The sequence below is a fragment of the Vicugna pacos genome, chromosome 22 (assembly GCF_048564905.1).
Source record: "Vicugna pacos chromosome 22, VicPac4, whole genome shotgun sequence".
Taxonomy (NCBI): domain Eukaryota; kingdom Metazoa; phylum Chordata; class Mammalia; order Artiodactyla; family Camelidae; genus Vicugna; species Vicugna pacos.
Genome location: NC_133008.1, coordinates 26,275,956 through 26,292,593, shown reverse-complemented (window position 1 = coordinate 26,292,593; position 16,638 = coordinate 26,275,956). Strand labels below are relative to the sequence as shown.

The 16,638-nt window shown below is 52.2% G+C and overlaps 2 protein-coding genes across 6 annotated transcripts; both read left to right on the top strand.

The window, feature by feature from the left end:
* Window positions 1-4,073: 4,073 nt before the first annotated feature.
* Window positions 4,074-12,323, top strand: AP1M2 (adaptor related protein complex 1 subunit mu 2). Of its 3 annotated transcripts, XM_072947686.1 has the most exons (13): window positions 4,074-4,224; window positions 5,539-5,695; window positions 5,884-5,951; window positions 7,380-7,510; window positions 7,617-7,764; window positions 7,859-7,985; window positions 8,491-8,633; window positions 8,712-8,783; window positions 10,160-10,318; window positions 10,882-11,007; window positions 11,439-11,514; window positions 11,939-11,999; window positions 12,107-12,323. In XM_072947686.1, exons 1-12 carry the CDS (start codon window positions 4,183-4,185, stop codon window positions 11,959-11,961), a joined length of 1,272 nt encoding a protein of 423 aa, XP_072803787.1. In that variant the 5' UTR covers window positions 4,074-4,182; the 3' UTR covers window positions 11,962-11,999; window positions 12,107-12,323. The 3 variants fall into 3 exon arrangements, with proteins under 3 accessions (XP_072803787.1, XP_072803786.1, XP_072803788.1); XM_072947685.1 differs by having other exon boundaries at window positions 11,939-12,323; XM_072947687.1 differs by having other exon boundaries at window positions 4,127-4,259; window positions 11,939-12,323.
* A 1,386-nt stretch (window positions 12,324-13,709) lies between these two features.
* CDKN2D (cyclin dependent kinase inhibitor 2D) lies at window positions 13,710-16,259 on the top strand. 3 transcript variants are annotated; one of them, XM_072947682.1, is made up of 3 exons: window positions 13,710-13,846; window positions 14,121-14,276; window positions 15,304-16,259. In XM_072947682.1, the coding sequence occupies exons 2-3, from the start codon at window positions 14,136-14,138 to the stop codon at window positions 15,661-15,663; spliced, it is 501 nt and encodes a 166-aa protein (XP_072803783.1). In that variant the 5' UTR covers window positions 13,710-13,846; window positions 14,121-14,135; the 3' UTR covers window positions 15,664-16,259. The 3 variants fall into 3 exon arrangements, with proteins under 3 accessions (XP_072803783.1, XP_072803784.1, XP_072803782.1); XM_072947683.1 differs by lacking the exon at window positions 13,710-13,846 and adding an exon at window positions 13,867-13,912; XM_072947681.1 differs by lacking the exon at window positions 13,710-13,846 and having other exon boundaries at window positions 13,919-14,276.
* The last annotated feature ends 379 nt before the right edge of the window (window positions 16,260-16,638 follow it).

Genomic DNA, 16,638 nt, shown 5'->3' with positions numbered 1-16,638 from the left:
AAAATGGCCAATTTTTATGTGAGATATATATATATAACACCACAATAAACATTTAAAATAGATTTTTTAAAACACAGTGCAACATGGGGGAGGTGAGGAATAAATTAGGAGTATGGAATTAACAGATACACCCTACCATATATAAAAGAGCTAAAGAACTAGGATGTCCTGTATAGCACAGAGAACGATATACTCATTATCTTGCAATAACCTATAATTGGAAAGAATCAAGAAAAAGAATATATGTATACATATAACTGAATCACTTTGCTGTACATCTGAAACTAACGCAATATTGAAATCAACTACACTTCAATTAAATAAATAAACCAGAACATGCACACAAACAATTCCAACTAGCTTTGGCATTTACAGCTTGAGAAATAAAACATATGAATTGAAAAAAATATGGTGCAACACAGCTGTGTTGGGGGTCACGGAAGACTTAGGAAAGTCTAGAGGAGGGATCTGACCTAGATCCTTAGTGGGTGGGAGGTCAGAGGGTGCTTCAGAAGAGGAGACATGGGAACTAAGTAAGGAGGAGGCAGAGAAAGCAAAAGGGCAGACATCATGCACTGAGGGAGTCAAGCGGCAGAGGAAGGAGAGAAAGAGAGAGAGGAACTGAAATTAGGGATGTCATTGTGTCTGAGTCTATGGTTTCAAGCCACACATCGTGGGAGAGGTCAGCAGGGGTCAGACTGCTAAGCAGGGCAGCTTGAGGGTAATGGGGAGCCATGGGCGATGTGAGGGGGAGGGAGGGCTGTAGGAGCGGTGAGTTTCAGGGAGATCCTGTTAGTGATGTGAGAGAGGGTTGAAGGGGGTGCCTAGAGGCAGGGTCCCTGTAGGCATCTGGGAGGAACTGAGGCAGGGCCCCAGCTTCTGCGGATGGGGGAGGTTGCAGCTGCAGTGGGGCCACCGTGTACACAGAGCTGCTCTGTTCTCTGACCCCAAAGAAGATTTTGGGCTCATGAAATTTTCAGCCAAACAGGCTCTGAGTTTCAGATTCCAGGGCGCTCAGCCCAGGCTTTTGGGTCCTGTTTACTGCTTGAAAACTTCTGGGGCCCCAGGAGAAGGGCCCTTGCAAAGTTCAACAATGCTTCAGCTGGGGCAAGGGCCTGGCAGTGTCCGCAATCCATCTGGGTCACCTTCTGAGCAAGGGGCTGATAGGAGCATGGAGGACCTCCCTTTTTGGGCAGAGAAAGCATAAAACCTCAGGCTTTGTGGGGCTAGAATTCCAGGTCTACCTCTGCTGGCTCAGTGATTTTTGTATGAGTCATTCTCTCTTTCTCAGCCTCAGTTTTCTTATCTGTCAAATGGAAAGAACAGGGCCCCTAACTCAGAGAAACAATTGCTCCAGGAAGATTCCCACATGGGAGACTTTTAAGGCAGCACCTGAATATAGAGAGCACCAAATTGGGGTTAGCTATTGTTCTTAATAGTAATACTTGTATCCTGAAAGGTAACAGATAAGTTGGAAGAGGGCTGGGACCCAGTTCTCAGACTCCACAATTCAGGTTCAGGGGGAAGGGTATAGCTCAGTGTTAGAGTGTGTGCTTAGCATGCACAAGGTCCTGGGTTCAATCCCCAGTACCTCCATTATAAAAAAAAAAAAACCTAATTACCTCCCTCCTAAAAAAAAGAAAAGAAAAGAAAACAAACACAATTCAGTTTCAAATTCTGGCTCAACTGCTGTGTGGCCTTGGGCAAGTGGCTTCACCTCTTTGTGCCTCTGCTTCTTTCTCCATAAGACATGAAAGTAAGTGCTCAGAGAATGATGTTAGAAGCAACTGAGAGGTGAGTGGGTGGTTCTGATAGCTGCTGTCCTCTCTTCTCCCTCCCTTGAGTCTCCTGCCCATCTCACCGTCAGGGGCTGATAAAGGACTGGGGCTGAATTTGGGGAAAGAGAGAGGATGCCTGGAAGAGCTGAGTGCCTCCCCCCAACCCCAGGCCCTGCAGGACCCTCCCTCCCTCTGGAGCAGATCCTTCCCAGCCAGGCTGAGATTCATTTTCCGATTCCTTCACCCCACTACCAAACTTCCCGGCGAACAGTCCCGGGATGGAACCCAGGGTCTAACATAGCTTTTGAGTGGGGAGTGTAAGTCCTGTGCCAGGCATTGAGTTGTGCCCAGTAACTCAGTGATGCAGCCTGAGGAGACAGCACCATAGCTGTCATACCCATTTAACAGAAGGAGAGATTGAGGTACGAGCAGGGCCATCCCTAGCCCAATGCCTCACAGCCAATGGTGGAGTCAGGATTCAGACCCAGCTCCTGCACTCTTAACTGCCATACAGTAAATAACAATCATAGCAAATAATAGTAACATCACTGAGCACTGGCTCCATCCCAGGCACAGTTCCAAGCATCAGGTTGTGTATCATAACACAGACGAGTTGGGAGGGTAGAGCTCAGTGGTAGAGCACATGCCTAGCATGCCCAAGGTCCTGAGTTCAATCCCCAGTGCCTTCACTAAAATAAATAAATAAACCTAATTACTTCCCCCCAAACAACAAACAAACATAATGCAGTGGACCTGGACTAGAACCTAATTAGGAAAGTGCAGTATGAACCGTATTTCACAGATGTGCAAACCGAGAGCCAGGGAGGGGAGACCAGGTGCCTGAGGCCACCCAGCTGGCTGCTTGCAGACCCAGGACTTGAGCCCAGTCGGTAGGATTCAGAACCCTGGCACTCAACCAGCACACACATAAACACAACAAAAGCGATATTAGTACCAGTTTTGTGCCAGGCTCTGCACTGGGATTCTTTCTCTTGGATCATCTCTGCTCCTAAGGTTGTGGTGGAAATTTAGAAAGCCCTGATGCTCTCAACGCACTTAAAGGGCTGGGCAAATAGTCACTGGGATTAATGTGGTCTTATTGTGTGTCCATTTACAGGTACCCTCAGGCCTTTCTCAAATGTCAGCACCTTTTCTGATTTCCCTGCCTCACAGGCAGCCCCATTCATTCTCCAACTCTGGCACCCCAGCCTCCTGCCACCAAGTCAGCTGCCTTTGGGGCTCCCATTCACCAGGGATAACCATGTTTTTGGTTTTCTCTATTTGGGGGGAGAGGTAACTAGGTTTGTTTGTTTACTTATTTATTTAAATGGAGGTACTGGGGCTTGAACCCAGGACCTCGTGCGTACTAGGCATGTACTCTACCACTGAGCTATCCCCTCCCCCCGTTTTTTTGGTTCCCAGTTGTGTGCCTCTCACCCTCCCTAGGACAGCAGAGGAATGGCTTTTCTGTGTCTCCATCCACAGTGTCACAGTGGGGTGCTCAAAAAAATTCACTCCCTGAGAACAATCATCAAGTTTCATCACTGTCACCCTAATGAAAGCAGCTTCCATATGTCCAGTAGGTGCTCAATGAATGTTGGTTGATGAATAACACGATCACAATTATAGTCATCATAATAATGACCATTTATGTTTTCAACATTTTATCAGCATCTTCAATGTCACATAGTAGGCACATCCTTTGATAGCTCAGCTGGCGGAGCGGGGAACTGCAGAGATAATGTCATATAGTAGGAGCTTATAAATATTTTTGGAAGGAATGAGTGGCATTAGGAATAATCATAAAAGCAGCTGCATTTGTCCTACTCAGAGTGCAATCCACAATTCCTGTCACTGCGTGAAATTATTTGCTTAAGTAAATATTTGAGTGAAAGAATTAATTAATTCATAAATATGTATTGTATTAATTAGTTAATTAATTGGACAAATATTATTGAACACCCAGGGCTGGGCACTGGGGGACACAGTCATGAAAAGGACAAAGTCCCTGCTCTATTGGGGCTGACAAGCGTGTAGGAGTGACAGGAGAAACAAGATGAACGGAGGAGTGGATGGATGAATGGATGGATGGTTAGTTGGACGCGTGGATGGATGGATGGATGGATGGATGATGGATGGGTAGGTGATTGGTCTGGAGTCTCTGCCCATCAGCACTCCAGGGCTCAGAGGGAAAGTGAGGCAGGACAGCTGTCACATCCGAAGCTCCGCCCCTCCCAGCCGACGCAGCGTTGGCCGACTGCGCCACTCACCTGGTGGCCTCCCCTTTAAGACGGCTCACCTGGGTGCTCACCTGCGCGCGGGCGCTTCCGCAGGAAGAAGGAAGCGGCACCGCTGTCGCCTCCCGGCGCTCCCTCCCCACCGCCCAGGTCCGCCGGTCGCCACCATGTCTGCCTCGGCTGTCTTCATCCTCGACGTCAAGGGCAAGGTGAGGCCGGGCGCTGGGCAGCGGGGGACGCACAGGTGAGGCTGCGCGCTCCCGGACCCAGCGGCGGCCCCTCCCCGCGCGGCGCGCGGCCCCAGGGAGCTGCGGGGACGCGGGAGCGCCCCCTCCCCCAACCCCTGGGAGGCCCGCGTCCATTCCCTCCTCCACTGTTTACCGGCCGCGTGTCCGGGACAGTGAACTCCACCTTTCTGGGCCTCAGTCTCCCTGTCCGTACAAATGGGAATAACAGAAGGGCCCACTCAGGAAGAATTCACATAACCTTACGCGTGTACACGACCTAACACCGGAGCTCTGTTGTAAACATCAGGCATTCAATCAATTGAAAGTATTTCTATCACCACCATCATCCGCTGTATTAACATTTGGGAAATACTAATTCTGGGGCAGGGGCAGGAGATGCTAATTCCCCTTTGGGGCTGTCTTGTCCCCTTCGACTTGTCATTCAATAGCAATGATAATAGTGGTGATGAGAACAATATTCCTGATGGTAACAGTAGTGAGAGCTACAGGGTGTGAGGACCTGCGGGGTGCCGTCCTGGTTCTAAACACCGGACTAAACAACCTCGCCACGTAGGTATCATTGTTAGTGACTGCTTTCTGCCTGCCAGGCAGAGCTACGTGAGTTAGGAGAGTCGTGTGGATAGAATCATTTCAATTCTTTCCCTCTTTCATCCTCTCAGTTCTTTTTCTTCTTCTTTTTTTTTTCCCCTGGAGGGGAAAGGTAATTAGGTAAACAAACATAATTGTTTACCTAATTGCCTTATTTAAGGTTTTTTTTTTTTTAATAGAGGTACTGGGAATTGAACTCAGGCCTCATGCATGCTACGCACACGCTCTACCACGGACCTATACACCTGCCCCACTCTCATCATTTCTACCTCACTGATTCGGTGAATTTGAATTGAAGCCTTAGGAGGAGGAATCCTGGAGCAAGGGCACCTTGATTCAACTCCCAGCGTCCCCACTTCTTTGGACATGGTTCATAGCTCAGTTTCCCCATCTGTAAAATGGAGATGATGATACCACCTACCTTATGGGGTTGTGGTGACAACTGAACAAATCAGCAAGTATCCAGGCTTTAGTAGAACCCAACCTAGATGTCAGCCGGGGCTTGAATCACTCCAGCTGTTGTTTTCACGTGCCCATTTTGCAGAGGAGGAAACTGAGATGCGGAGAGGCAGAGCCTTATCCAAGCCCCTCAGCCAGCAAGTAGGGTCAGAGCCCTGCCCTCTGATGCCCCCAGGGAGAGGGTCCCTGGATCCCAGCGTTGACTGGACATTCTCTGCCCACCCTCAGCCCCTGATCAGCCGCAACTACAAGGGCGATGTGGCCATGAGCGAGATCGAACACTTCATGCCTCTGCTCATGCAGCGGGAGGAGGAGGGCGCCCTCACCCCGCTGCTGAGCCATGGCCGAGTCCACTTCCTGTGGATCAAATACAGCAACCTCTACTGTATCCAGCCACAGGCGGGTCCCTGCGAGCCTGGGGTGGTGGCCCAGAGATGGCGGGGTGGGAGAGGAAGTGCACAGCACATCAGTGGCGCAGGCTGGAAGGTAAAGGTGGACAGGGTGGGGGTTCCAGTTCTGTGCTCCATTCAAACCCTCCAAAATGACACCTTTTCCTTGACTCGCTGCCTGCAGTGGTGGCCACCACACTGAAGAATGCCAACGCCTCCCTCGTGTACTCCTTCCTCTACAAGACAGTGGAGGTAGGTCCTTGCCTTCCACTGGCCAGCTGGTCTGTCTACCTGTCTTGCCCCCCTCTTTCAGTATCCATCTCTCCTAGAAAGCTTTCCATGATCTCCCTGGGGGTGCCCCCAGTCAAACCCCCATCACTCCATGCTCTCTTTGGCTGCTGTAGGTTCATCTCTCCCTAGAGCAGAGACCAAGAAGGTCTCCAAGAGGGTGTACTGCTCAAATCTGAACTGGAGGGAACTGAGTTCCAAACCCAGCTCCCTCCCGGCCTGACTATATGACCTTGGACGAGTCATTTCTCTCTGTGCCTCTAAACTAGGGGTTACAATAAGTACTGCCTCAGGGCTGTTGTACAAATTAATGAGATCCGTACCTCTGAAGTGCCTAAAACAGTGCTCAGCATACAGTAAGTGCTCAATAAAGATTGAGTATTATTATTAACATTATGACTAATGTCACATCGCACAATCAAATAGGGATTGGGTGCTTAGTATAGGCCATCCTTGATGACTGAGAAAGTGCTCAGTAAATACTTTTCAACAAACAAGAGATCTGTATTTGATTTGTCTCCTCTGCGCCAGGCAGAGGAGGGACCCAGTGGTACATGAGACAGGCATGCTCCCTGCCTGTGCTGAGGAGTTAAAGGGCATGAAGGAGATTCATTGTGACAACCAGTGACTGGGTACTAGTCTCACTGTGATACTCACAGGGGTTGAGGGATAGCGGTGGCTTCACTGAGGAGGTAACATTGGAGCTGAGGACTGTAACAAGGAGCCTGCTATGAGGAGAGTGTCCTAGGCAGAGGGGATAGCATGTGCAAAGGCCCTGAGGTGGGAATAGAAAGAAGGCCGGAGAGGCCAGAGCAGATGTTCGATGGCTGACAGGTTCTCTGCTGTGGTCATGTGTACTAAGTCTCAGGGGCTCTTATCTTGGGTTCCCTCAAGCCCCAAGGGCCCCTGGATATAATTCAGGAAGTCCATGAACTTAGACATCTTTCTGTTTACTAGTTTTCCTTTGCCATCCTGTGTATTTTATTTTTTGCTTTTACAGGCCTTATTCTGAGGTGGGTCCATTAACATCACCAGATACACAGGGATCCATAGCCCATAAAACAAAAAACAAAAACATTCTGAGCTCTTCCAATCCCTCCTCCAGGAAATCTTCCTGGACCTCCCTGCCTCTGGGCTCCTACTTTGCTTGTATTTTTCTCATTATTGCACCCAACATGTTGGATGATATTGTTCTCACTACCAGTCCATTTACCCCACTAGACTGTACCATGAGGGCAGAGACCCTGTTGGCAGTGCCATTATTGTCCTGGCACTGGTATACAGCGGGCACTCAATAGTTACTTGTTGGATTGCTGGATCAGTGGGGACCCAGCCCTGGCCTGGGCTACACCAGCCACATCTCCATGGGTGTCGGTCTCCCCACACCCCCAGGTATTCACTGAATACTTCAAGGAGCTGGAGGAGGAGAGCATCCGAGACAACTTCGTCATCATCTACGAGCTGCTGGATGAGCTCATGGACTTCGGCTTCCCGCAGACCACCGACAGCAAGATCCTGCAGGAGTGAGTGGGCCTTGGGTTTAGCCGCAGAGTGGGCCACGGGTGGAAGTTGGAGAGGGCCGGTGAGTGTCCCTAGGCCCACCTGCTTGTTCCCCTGCCCTCCTGCCAGGTACATCACGCAGCAGGGCAACAAACTGGAGACAGGCAAGTCGCGGGTGCCACCCACCGTCACCAATGCTGTGTCCTGGCGCTCTGAGGGCATCAAGTACAAGAAGAACGAGGTCTTCATTGATGTCATAGAGTCGGTCAATCTGCTGGTGAGCCTTCACACCTCCGCCCCAGCCCCACTACGGTCTGGGGGCAAGAGAGGGGACCCTATACCTGTTGACCCCTCCATGTGTGCATCCTCAGGTCAATGCCAATGGCAGTGTCCTGCTGAGCGAGATCGTGGGCACCATCAAGCTCAAGGTGTTTCTGTCGGGAATGCCCGAGCTGCGGCTGGGCCTCAACGACCGCGTGCTCTTCGAGCTCACTGGCCGTAAGCTTATGGAAGAGGGCCCACAGGGGACCCCTCTCGCCCCATCTGGGAACCCACAGAATCGCAGTCAGTTCTGAAATAGCACTTGCGCGCCCTCTGCTGGTTATGATCAGTACTGCAACTTCTGGTTCCCTGGCAAACAACGCTGCTTCATTGAGAGCCAGGCCCAGGGACACCATAGTGAAACAAACAAACAATCAAACAAACAAACAAAACAAAACAAACCCCTGCCCTCATGGAGCTGACATTTCACTTGGAGGAGGAGACAGAATAGCATTATATGTAACAATTATGTGTATGGCAGCAAGAGCCAGATTCCTTGAATTGGCATCCTAGCTTTGCCCCTGGCCAGCTGGGTGACCCTGGAAAAGTTACTCAGCCACTCTGGGCCTCAGTTTCCTCATCTGTAAAGTGGGGGTGATAGTAACAGTAGACAGGAAAGGTAGGGGTAGGGACTCTGCCCCGGGTTTCAGGGTCACTCTGCTAACTCGGCTCTGAGTTTCAGGGAGCAAGAACAAGTCCGTGGAACTGGAGGATGTGAAATTCCACCAGTGTGTGCGGCTCTCCCGCTTCGACAACGACCGAACAATCTCCTTCATCCCACCTGACGGTGACTTCGAGCTCATGTCCTACCGCCTCAGCACCCAGGTGAGGCAGGGTCAAGCCCATAGCAAGGGGCAAGAGGTGGCCCCAGAGCCTCGGAGAAACTCCCTCTTCTGTCTATAGGTCAAGCCACTGATCTGGATTGAATCTGTCATTGAGAAATTCTCCCACAGCCGCGTGGAGATCATGGTCAAGGTGGGCCCTGGGGAATAACTACTCTCAATGCTTAATCTGCCCCTTCCATCACTGCCAACAATCTAACCTCATCTCCCACCTCCCTACTTCCTTCCAGCCACGCTGGTCTCCTGGCTGGTTCTGAGACATGTCAGACATGGTCCCCTGCTGTCCTCTCTCCCTGGATCACTCTGCCCCCAGCCACCCAGATATCTACATGGGGCTCCTTCCTTCACCTCCTTCAGTTATTTGCTTAAATGTCACCTCCTCAGAGGAGCCTCCCCTGATTTCCTCACCTCCCTTCTTTGTTCTATTTTTTTCCTTATCATTTACCATCATCTGACACATGATACGTTTTACTTACTTACTTTCATATATGTATACACACCGCATAGTGTATTTATATGATTTAAAGATTAATAATAAGCCACCCAGCTTATCTGACCATGCTTGGCTTGGCCAGAGCCTCTGAACCCCCACTTGTCTCTCCCTCATTTACACTCCTCCCTTACCCACAGGCAATTGCTATCTTGAATTTCACATAGATTATTTCTTTGCTTTTCTTTGTAATTTTGCCACCCGTATTTGTAACCATAAATATTTCATTCTGCCAGTTTCTGACCTTCATATCTACGGATTCTGGCCATATGACTTTTTGTGTAACTTGCTTTGCACATGTGATGTTAATTTTTAAGAGGAATCTCAGGAGCCATAGCTTAGAGCACCCATTTCTGTGGCTGTAGAATATTTCACCATGAGAATCTTTCATCCCTTCTCTTTCTCTCTCTCTCTCTTTTTTTATTGCATTTTTTTATTGAAGTATAGTCAATTTACAATGTTGTGTCAATTTCTGGTGCACAGCATAATGTTTCAGTCATACATATACAGACACATATGTGTTTTCATATTCTTTTCCATTATAGGTTATTACAAGATATTGAATATAGTTCCATGTGTTTCATCCTTTCCCTTGCCTGGGTTGTTTTCAGTTCTTGGCTATTTGGGGTCACATGGCCATGAACAGCTTTGTGCACATCTCCCAGTGCCCCCATTATGAGCTTCTCCAGACCATATAGTTAGTTCTCTTTTACAGGTGGGGATTCTGAGGCCCAGATGGATGGAGATGTCACTTATCTGCCTGCTCAGATGAGGGGTCCTTTTGAAGCAGGCAAAGGCGTTTCTCGTGGGTGTGGACCCCAGGTCTGCCACTTGTAGGCTGTGTGTCTCCAGGCAAATGCCTTAACTTCTCTGTGCCTTTGTTCCATCATCTGAAAATGGGAAGGATTATGATCCCCACTTCAGGCTGTGGATGCTTTTGATGAGATGGTGCATGGAAAGACATTGGTGAACATTTGCATGAGTGAATTCTGTGTGTCCTGTGCTGTCTCCACTGACAGGCCAAGGGGCAATTTAAGAAGCAGTCGGTGGCCAACAGCGTGGAGATATCTGTGCCTGTACCCAGTGACGCTGACTCCCCACGCTTCAAGACCAGCGTGGGCAGTGCCAAGTATGTGCCGGAAAAGAATGTTGTTATTTGGAGTATCAAGTCTTTCCCGGTGAGCACTGGAGATGGACGGGGGATTGGGGGACCTGCCCATGTAGCTTGAGGGCAAGGCAGAGAATAAATTGGAGAACCATGTTCACAGGCACATGGCTAGCTTTTGATAGGTGATAGAGGTGGAAACCAGGCCAGCATGGTGGTTAAACTCTCCATGTCCCAGGTCTTGAGGAGACCGACCCTGGGTTCAGATTCCTCTCCCTTGTCTCTGTGAGCTAGACAGCCTTGGGACACCCACTTCCCCTCATGGAGCCTTGGTTGCTCATCTGTGAAATGGGCAGGATCCTGTTCACCATGTCTTGGGCTGCTAGAGGATCTGGTCTGTCCCTGGGATCTGGGGTGGGGGTGTTCATAGGGGTCTGGAAAATGGGGGACGATCATTAGAAGGCCCCTGATCAGGTTTTGCAGTCAGAGGCTTCAGCAGTGAGTCTTGGCCAGGAGCCTTTACTTTCTTGTCCATGAAATGGGCTGAGAGCAGAGCCAGCCCTGGGGGGTGTTGTGAATATGTTCTGGGGTATATAGGGCCCCCTCAGTGTGTCTGATACCCCCATGTGCCCTCAGGGGGGCAAGGAGTACCTGATGCGAGCCCATTTTGGCCTCCCCAGCGTGGAGAAGGAGGAGGTAGAGGGCCGGCCCCCCATTGGGGTCAAGTTTGAGATTCCCTATTTCACTGTCTCCGGGATCCAGGTGAGGGAAGTGGGAAGGGTGACCCCTCTCCTTGACCTCAGTGTGTTCCCCTCTCTCTCATCTCTTGGCTGGGATCACTTACATTCCCTGGGCTGGGTCATCTCTCCTTTGCAATCATCCTTACCTTTTCCTGGAACAATGTTGATTTTTCTGCTCTCAGCCTGGGTCCCCTCTCCCTTCACCTCTCACTATGCCCTGTGCCCAAACTGTGCTGTGTCTATTCCCTTATACAGTGGCATCTTTCCCACTGTCCTGGACCACCTCCCCCCAACCCCCCACCATGGCCCTTACCACATCTCTGCCCTGAGCCATGTTACTTCATTACTCCCAGCTGTGCCACCTTATTCCCCCAAGTCATGGTGCATGTATTCCCCTGGCCCCAGCCAGCTCTCTCCCCCTAGCTTGGGCCACCTCCTTTCATCCCCTTCCAGGTCCGATACATGAAGATCATCGAGAAGAGTGGTTACCAGGCCCTGCCGTGGGTCCGCTATATCACTCAGAGTGGTGGTAAGGCAGCCTGGCTCCCTGGAACAATGGGGGCAAAAAGATGAGAGGGGTGGTCCTGGGGCTTTGATACATCCTGTCTCAGAGGGCTCCAAGACTCATCAGGCCTTGCCCCAGGCCTAATCCATCTTTGTCTGTATGCCACCCTGGGCCTCAGTTTCCTTATCTTTAAAATGGGGACAGTTGCCAGTTCCATGGTAGTGGTGGTGGGTTTGGATGAAGGGCTGAACATATAGTCCCCTCCGTCTACTGCCTGGAAACAGGCTTGTTGCTATGGTTACAGTCCCTGTGTTTGACCCCATCCTTCCCCTTGTTACATACTTGTGGGGTTGATGATGAGCCCTGGGGAAAGGGATGGATTTGGGGGAGGCACTGCCCTTCTGTCTCCCCAGTTCTGAGATTGTCCCTGCTCCTTGTTTCCCTGCAGATTATCAGCTTCGTACCAGCTAGAAGGAAGAAGAGGTGAACCCGGGCTGTCCTCTCCCCAGGTCTCCACTGCAGACTCTAGAGAGGGATGGAATATGGGGGCTGTGTGTGTGAGGGTAGACCCTGAGTTAGCAGAGTCTTGCTCCCTGAGTTTTTCCTTTACCCATAGGCTGGGAAGAATGTTTTCCAGGCTCCCGCCCTTCCCCTCCTCCTCCAATTTTATATGAAGAAATAGAAGAGGGGCTTGAAGTCCCCCTCATGAGTGCCTTCGTGCAGTGACCTGCCTTAGGAGGTGTGGAGGGGGTCCCTCCTCATCCACAGCTGCTGAGCCCAGAGGCCCCGCTGGCCCATTCTGTTTTAGTATGGCATTAAAAAGATTAATCATGCTGCTGTGTATGTGCTTTTTGGCTGGGGACTGGGGATGCCAGGGATGTCCCTAAAGTGCTGGGATAAGAGAGGGCAATGCATATTCGTTTCTCAGCCCTGGTCATCCCTCCTCTGGGCCCTCGCAGTTGCCTCCGCCTTTGTCCCCCTGGCTCCTGGCTTTCCTCCCCAACGACAGCCAGTTCCACTTATGGCCGCCAGGGGGCGCCTGTTAACGCCTAAGACCATGGCTTTTCTGCTCTGAACCCTCCCAGGGTTCCATTCTTTATAAAAAAGTGAAAGTCTAGTGCTCACCGCAGCCCACAAGCCTGATCTGCATTACCCCATCTCGCCTCACCTATCGATTCTCACCTCCCTCCTCTCCCTCTGTACCTCACTCTTCCTGGATTTATCAGACACGCTCTGGATTTACCAGGCACGCTCCCACCTCAGGGCCTTTGCATCTGTAGCGCCTCCACCTGGCATGCTTTCCCCCAAATATCCACATTGCTCCATCCCTCGCTTTCAGGTCTCAAATGAAATGTCACCTCCTCAGGGTGGCCCTCCCTGACCTCTCTATTTCAGAGGTCTTCCTTTCCCAAGAGACTATCACTTATCCCGTTTTATGAGCTCCTTAGTGTATACCGCTCTGAAGATACTTAATTATCTTCTCTAGCCCCAGTCAGCGCCCTGCAGCAAGAGGCACCCTGCTTGCTCTCCACGTGAGCGCCTAGTACACATAAGGTACTCCGGAATTGTTTGAAGTCCTCTGTTAAGAGCCGCCTCCGACCGCTACCTTCACCTCCCAGGCTCACCCATGTGGCAGCTGCAGCGTGGAACTTTCCTCCACGCCCTTGCACTTGCTGTGCCAGGGCTGGCTCAATCTGAGCCAGAACGTGATTCCTTCCGCACCCACCCCATTTCCACATTTTATTTTCTTCACGGTGCTTAACGCTATCTAAAATTATTTAGTTGTGCGCTCCAGCGCCGGGAACCGTTCCTGCACACAAAGATTGAATGAAATAAAGCGCTCAGCGAATAGTAAGAGTTAATAAATGCTTATCGCACGCCGGAACGGTAGAACCCCGAACTGGGCGTCCTCAGCCCTGCCTCCCTCTCCCCCAGCGGTGCCGAGGTGCCGGAGCAGCCCGCGCTACACTGCCCCTGCCCTTTATCCCCCGAGTCGGTTAAAACGGCCCTCTTTCCCGCCCGCCAGGCGCGTTTGAAAAACCGAAAACCCCGCCATTGCCGGCGGTCCACCGGTCGCCACTGTTAGTCCAATCAGCAACGGCCCCGCCCACGCCAGGGCGCAAAGCCTCCCTGGCGACGAGTGGCCATTGGCTGCGCTGGCCGCGTGGGCGCGGCACTACAAGGTCGCGAGCCGGGCAACGCGGCGGGGCTACAACGTAGCTAGTTCGTAAGAAAACAAATCCGTGGCGTTAGGGGGCGGGGCCTCGAGCGCGCTGGCTCCGCCCTCTGGCGGACGGCTCGGCTGCGGCGACTGAGTCTGCTCAGAATAGACCCCGCCCGTCGAGGAGGAGGGAGGGTGAGTTGAGGGGAGACCCGGCCCATAAGGGGCGGGCGCCGGGCAGGGCCCTGCGGGTGGCGGAGGGTAGGGCCCGACTCCCAGCCCCTGGCTACCCACCGGCTGACAGTGGGAGGAGCCACCCGGGAGGGCGGGGGTCGCGCCGGAGCCCGGGACTGGGGAGTCGGACCGGGAGCCTCGCGCAGGCCGGGGACGCCACGAGAGGGCTGTTCGGGCCACCGCTGGCAGGCTCCCCGGCACTGACCGCGCCGGGGTGGGGCGGGGGGCTTCACAGGTCACCAGTGTCGACATGCTGCTGGAGGAGGTCCGCGCCGGCGACCGGCTTAGTGGGGCCGCGGCCCGAGGCGACGTGTTGGAGGTGCGCCGCCTTCTGCACCGCGAGCTGGTGCACCCCGACGCCCTGAACCGCTTTGGCAAGACTGCGCTGCAGGTGAGGCCCGGCAGGCCAGTAGCGAGGGCAAGGCGAGGAGCGGGGCGGGGACTGGGACCCCAAACCCCTTCCCTCTCGTCTCCCGTCCAGGGTGGTGGCCGACTGGGGTCTATTCCTCCATCTCCGGGCTGACGTTCCTCCCTGATGTCCCCTTTCTTAGGTGGGTGGTTGGATGGGTTTAAGTTGGGGGAGGGGAGGGCTTTCCACCTTTGGAGGATTCCTTGTTCTCTGATTTCGGAGGATTCAGTTTCCCTGGAGAAGCTCTTATTCCGTAGGTGAGGGTTCAGCTTCTTTGGATCCCAGTTTCATGGGGATGGCTGTGGTTTCTTGGAGCTTCCACTGACGGATCCAATCCTGGAAGGATTCATGTTTCCAGGGCCCATTTTCTGGGGGTTCTCTGAGAGATGTAGTTTCTTGAGGATGAATCTCCATTCCGGGGGGATTTTCAGATTGCTATATCATGGAAGGTCCCAATAAGAGAATAGTTACAGATTGAATGGGCATCTTTATTGCCTTGGGAGTATTTACAACAGGGGAACCACATTTCTTGAGGGGGTCAGGTACTCTGGGGAGCATCTACATTATATGGGAGGAGGAATTTCCTTGGATAAGGGGTTTCAAATTCCCTACGCATCTCCTTTCCCTTGAGGGGGCTGTTTTCATTCTCTGAGGTCTATTTCCTGGTGGGGGTTTCATATTTCCTGATGATTTCCCGTATGTGGAAAGTGGTATCAACTGGTTCCTTGGGGGGAGGGTCTTAGATTTCTTGACAATTTCCTTTGGTGTTATTCTCTAGGGAGGTGTATTGTCCTTAGGGGTAACCAATTTTTTGAGGGTCCCTATTCCCAGGAGACCTTGTTCTCTGGTGTCTCAACAGCTGCCTGGGAGTTTATGTTCCCTGGGGTTTCTCATTCTCTAGAGGACCTCATCTCTTGTATTCTCTACTCTTGAATGACCCCTCTCTCCAATCACCCCTTTTCCTGGGCCTCCACTTTTGAGAACCCCCTGACCCTCTGCCCTCAAACAGGTCATGATGTTTGGCAGCCCCACCATCGCGCTGGAGCTCCTGAAGCAAGGTGCCAGCCCCAATGTCCAGGATGCCTCCGGCACCACTCCGGCCCATGATGCAGCCCGCACTGGATTTCTTGACACCCTGAAAGTGTTGGTAGAGCATGGAGCTGATGTCAACGTACCTGATGGCACCGGGGCACTCCCCATCCACCTGGCAGTGCGAGAGGGCCACACAGCTGTGGTCAGTTTCCTGGCTGCTGAGTCAGATCTCCATCACAGGGATGCCAGGGGACTCACACCCCTGGAGCTGGCTCGGGGGAGAGGTGCTCAGGATCTCATGGACATACTGCAGGGGCACCCAGTGGCACCGCTGTGACCTGGGGCCACCCACTCCAGCCACAGGACCCAGCTGGGTTCTGTGTCAGAAGAGGAGGAAAGAAACACTTTCTCCCCTTGCTCCTCCTGTGTACTGCCGAGGGGCACCAGTTTGTGGCTTGTTGGTGTTGATTTCTGGGGTGTGTGTGTTTGAGGTGCATTTCTCATTTGTTTTTCTCACCCCTTTTGGTGTGTTGGGCAGAAGAGGGCTCCGGCAGGCAACAGCCACCTAAACGGTTCAGTTTCCTCCACGCCCCAGACTGCTGGGGCTATAGACGAGTCCCAAGGGCAGAGCGTTTAAAGCCCCAGCCCCAGAGTGAGGTCATCACTTCCAAGGCTCCTGGAACTTGTCGACCTTGGCTGGCTGTACCCAGAGAGAGACCTCAACTGTACACACTGCTTTCGGGCATGGGGGAGGGGGGAGTGTTCCAAATCAATTTGAGGGTAGTATGAGTTCATTCATATTTTGTTGAAAGCTTGTTTTCCAATCCCTTGTACAGCGTTAAAAAAAAGATTCTATTTATTAAGCTTTATGGAAAAAATTGTTGTGTGTGATAATTTAATGTTTTTACCCATTAAATTAAGACTTGTGCATGATCACAGCGCCCGTAGCTTCTGATTTTTGTGGCTGCGATGGAGAGTCTAGAGTCCAGGATGTTTGTTGGGGTGGGCACCGGGGTCGAAGATCGTGGATATTTTGGGGGAGGGGAGTGGTAATTCCCAGGGCGCCAGGGATGAGTGAGCTGGGTGGGGCAGCGGTTTACGCTGTCGGAACGGAAGGGAGGCAGGAAACCGCGAGTGGAGAAAGGGCCCCCAGATGTCAGCTGGGTGCCGGGAGCCCCGGGGGTGGGGGAGTGGGGTGGGCGGTGGCTGCAGCCTTCCCCGCAGAGGCGTGGCCCATGGGCGGGGACTTGGTTCACAGGGCTAGAGATCCCGGAAGGACCGAGGGCGGGGTTAGGCGCGGCCCACAAGGCTC

Excerpts from the sequence above, each read along its gene's own strand:
- AP1M2 (XM_072947686.1), top strand. The coding sequence starts at position 4,183 with ATGTCTGCCTCGGCTGTCTTCATCCTCGACGTCAAGGGCAAG. Across the intron at positions 10,319-10,881 it reads GGAGTATCAAGTCTTTCCCG|GGGGGCAAGGAGTACCTGAT; the intron begins GTGAGCACTGGA and ends ATGTGCCCTCAG. Across the intron at positions 11,515-11,938 it reads CTATATCACTCAGAGTGGTG|ATTATCAGCTTCGTACCAGC; the intron begins GTAAGGCAGCCT and ends GTTTCCCTGCAG.
- CDKN2D (XM_072947682.1), top strand. The coding sequence starts at position 14,136 with ATGCTGCTGGAGGAGGTCCGCGCCGGCGACCGGCTTAGTGGGGCCGCG. Across the intron at positions 14,277-15,303 it reads TTGGCAAGACTGCGCTGCAG|GTCATGATGTTTGGCAGCCC; the intron begins GTGAGGCCCGGC and ends GCCCTCAAACAG.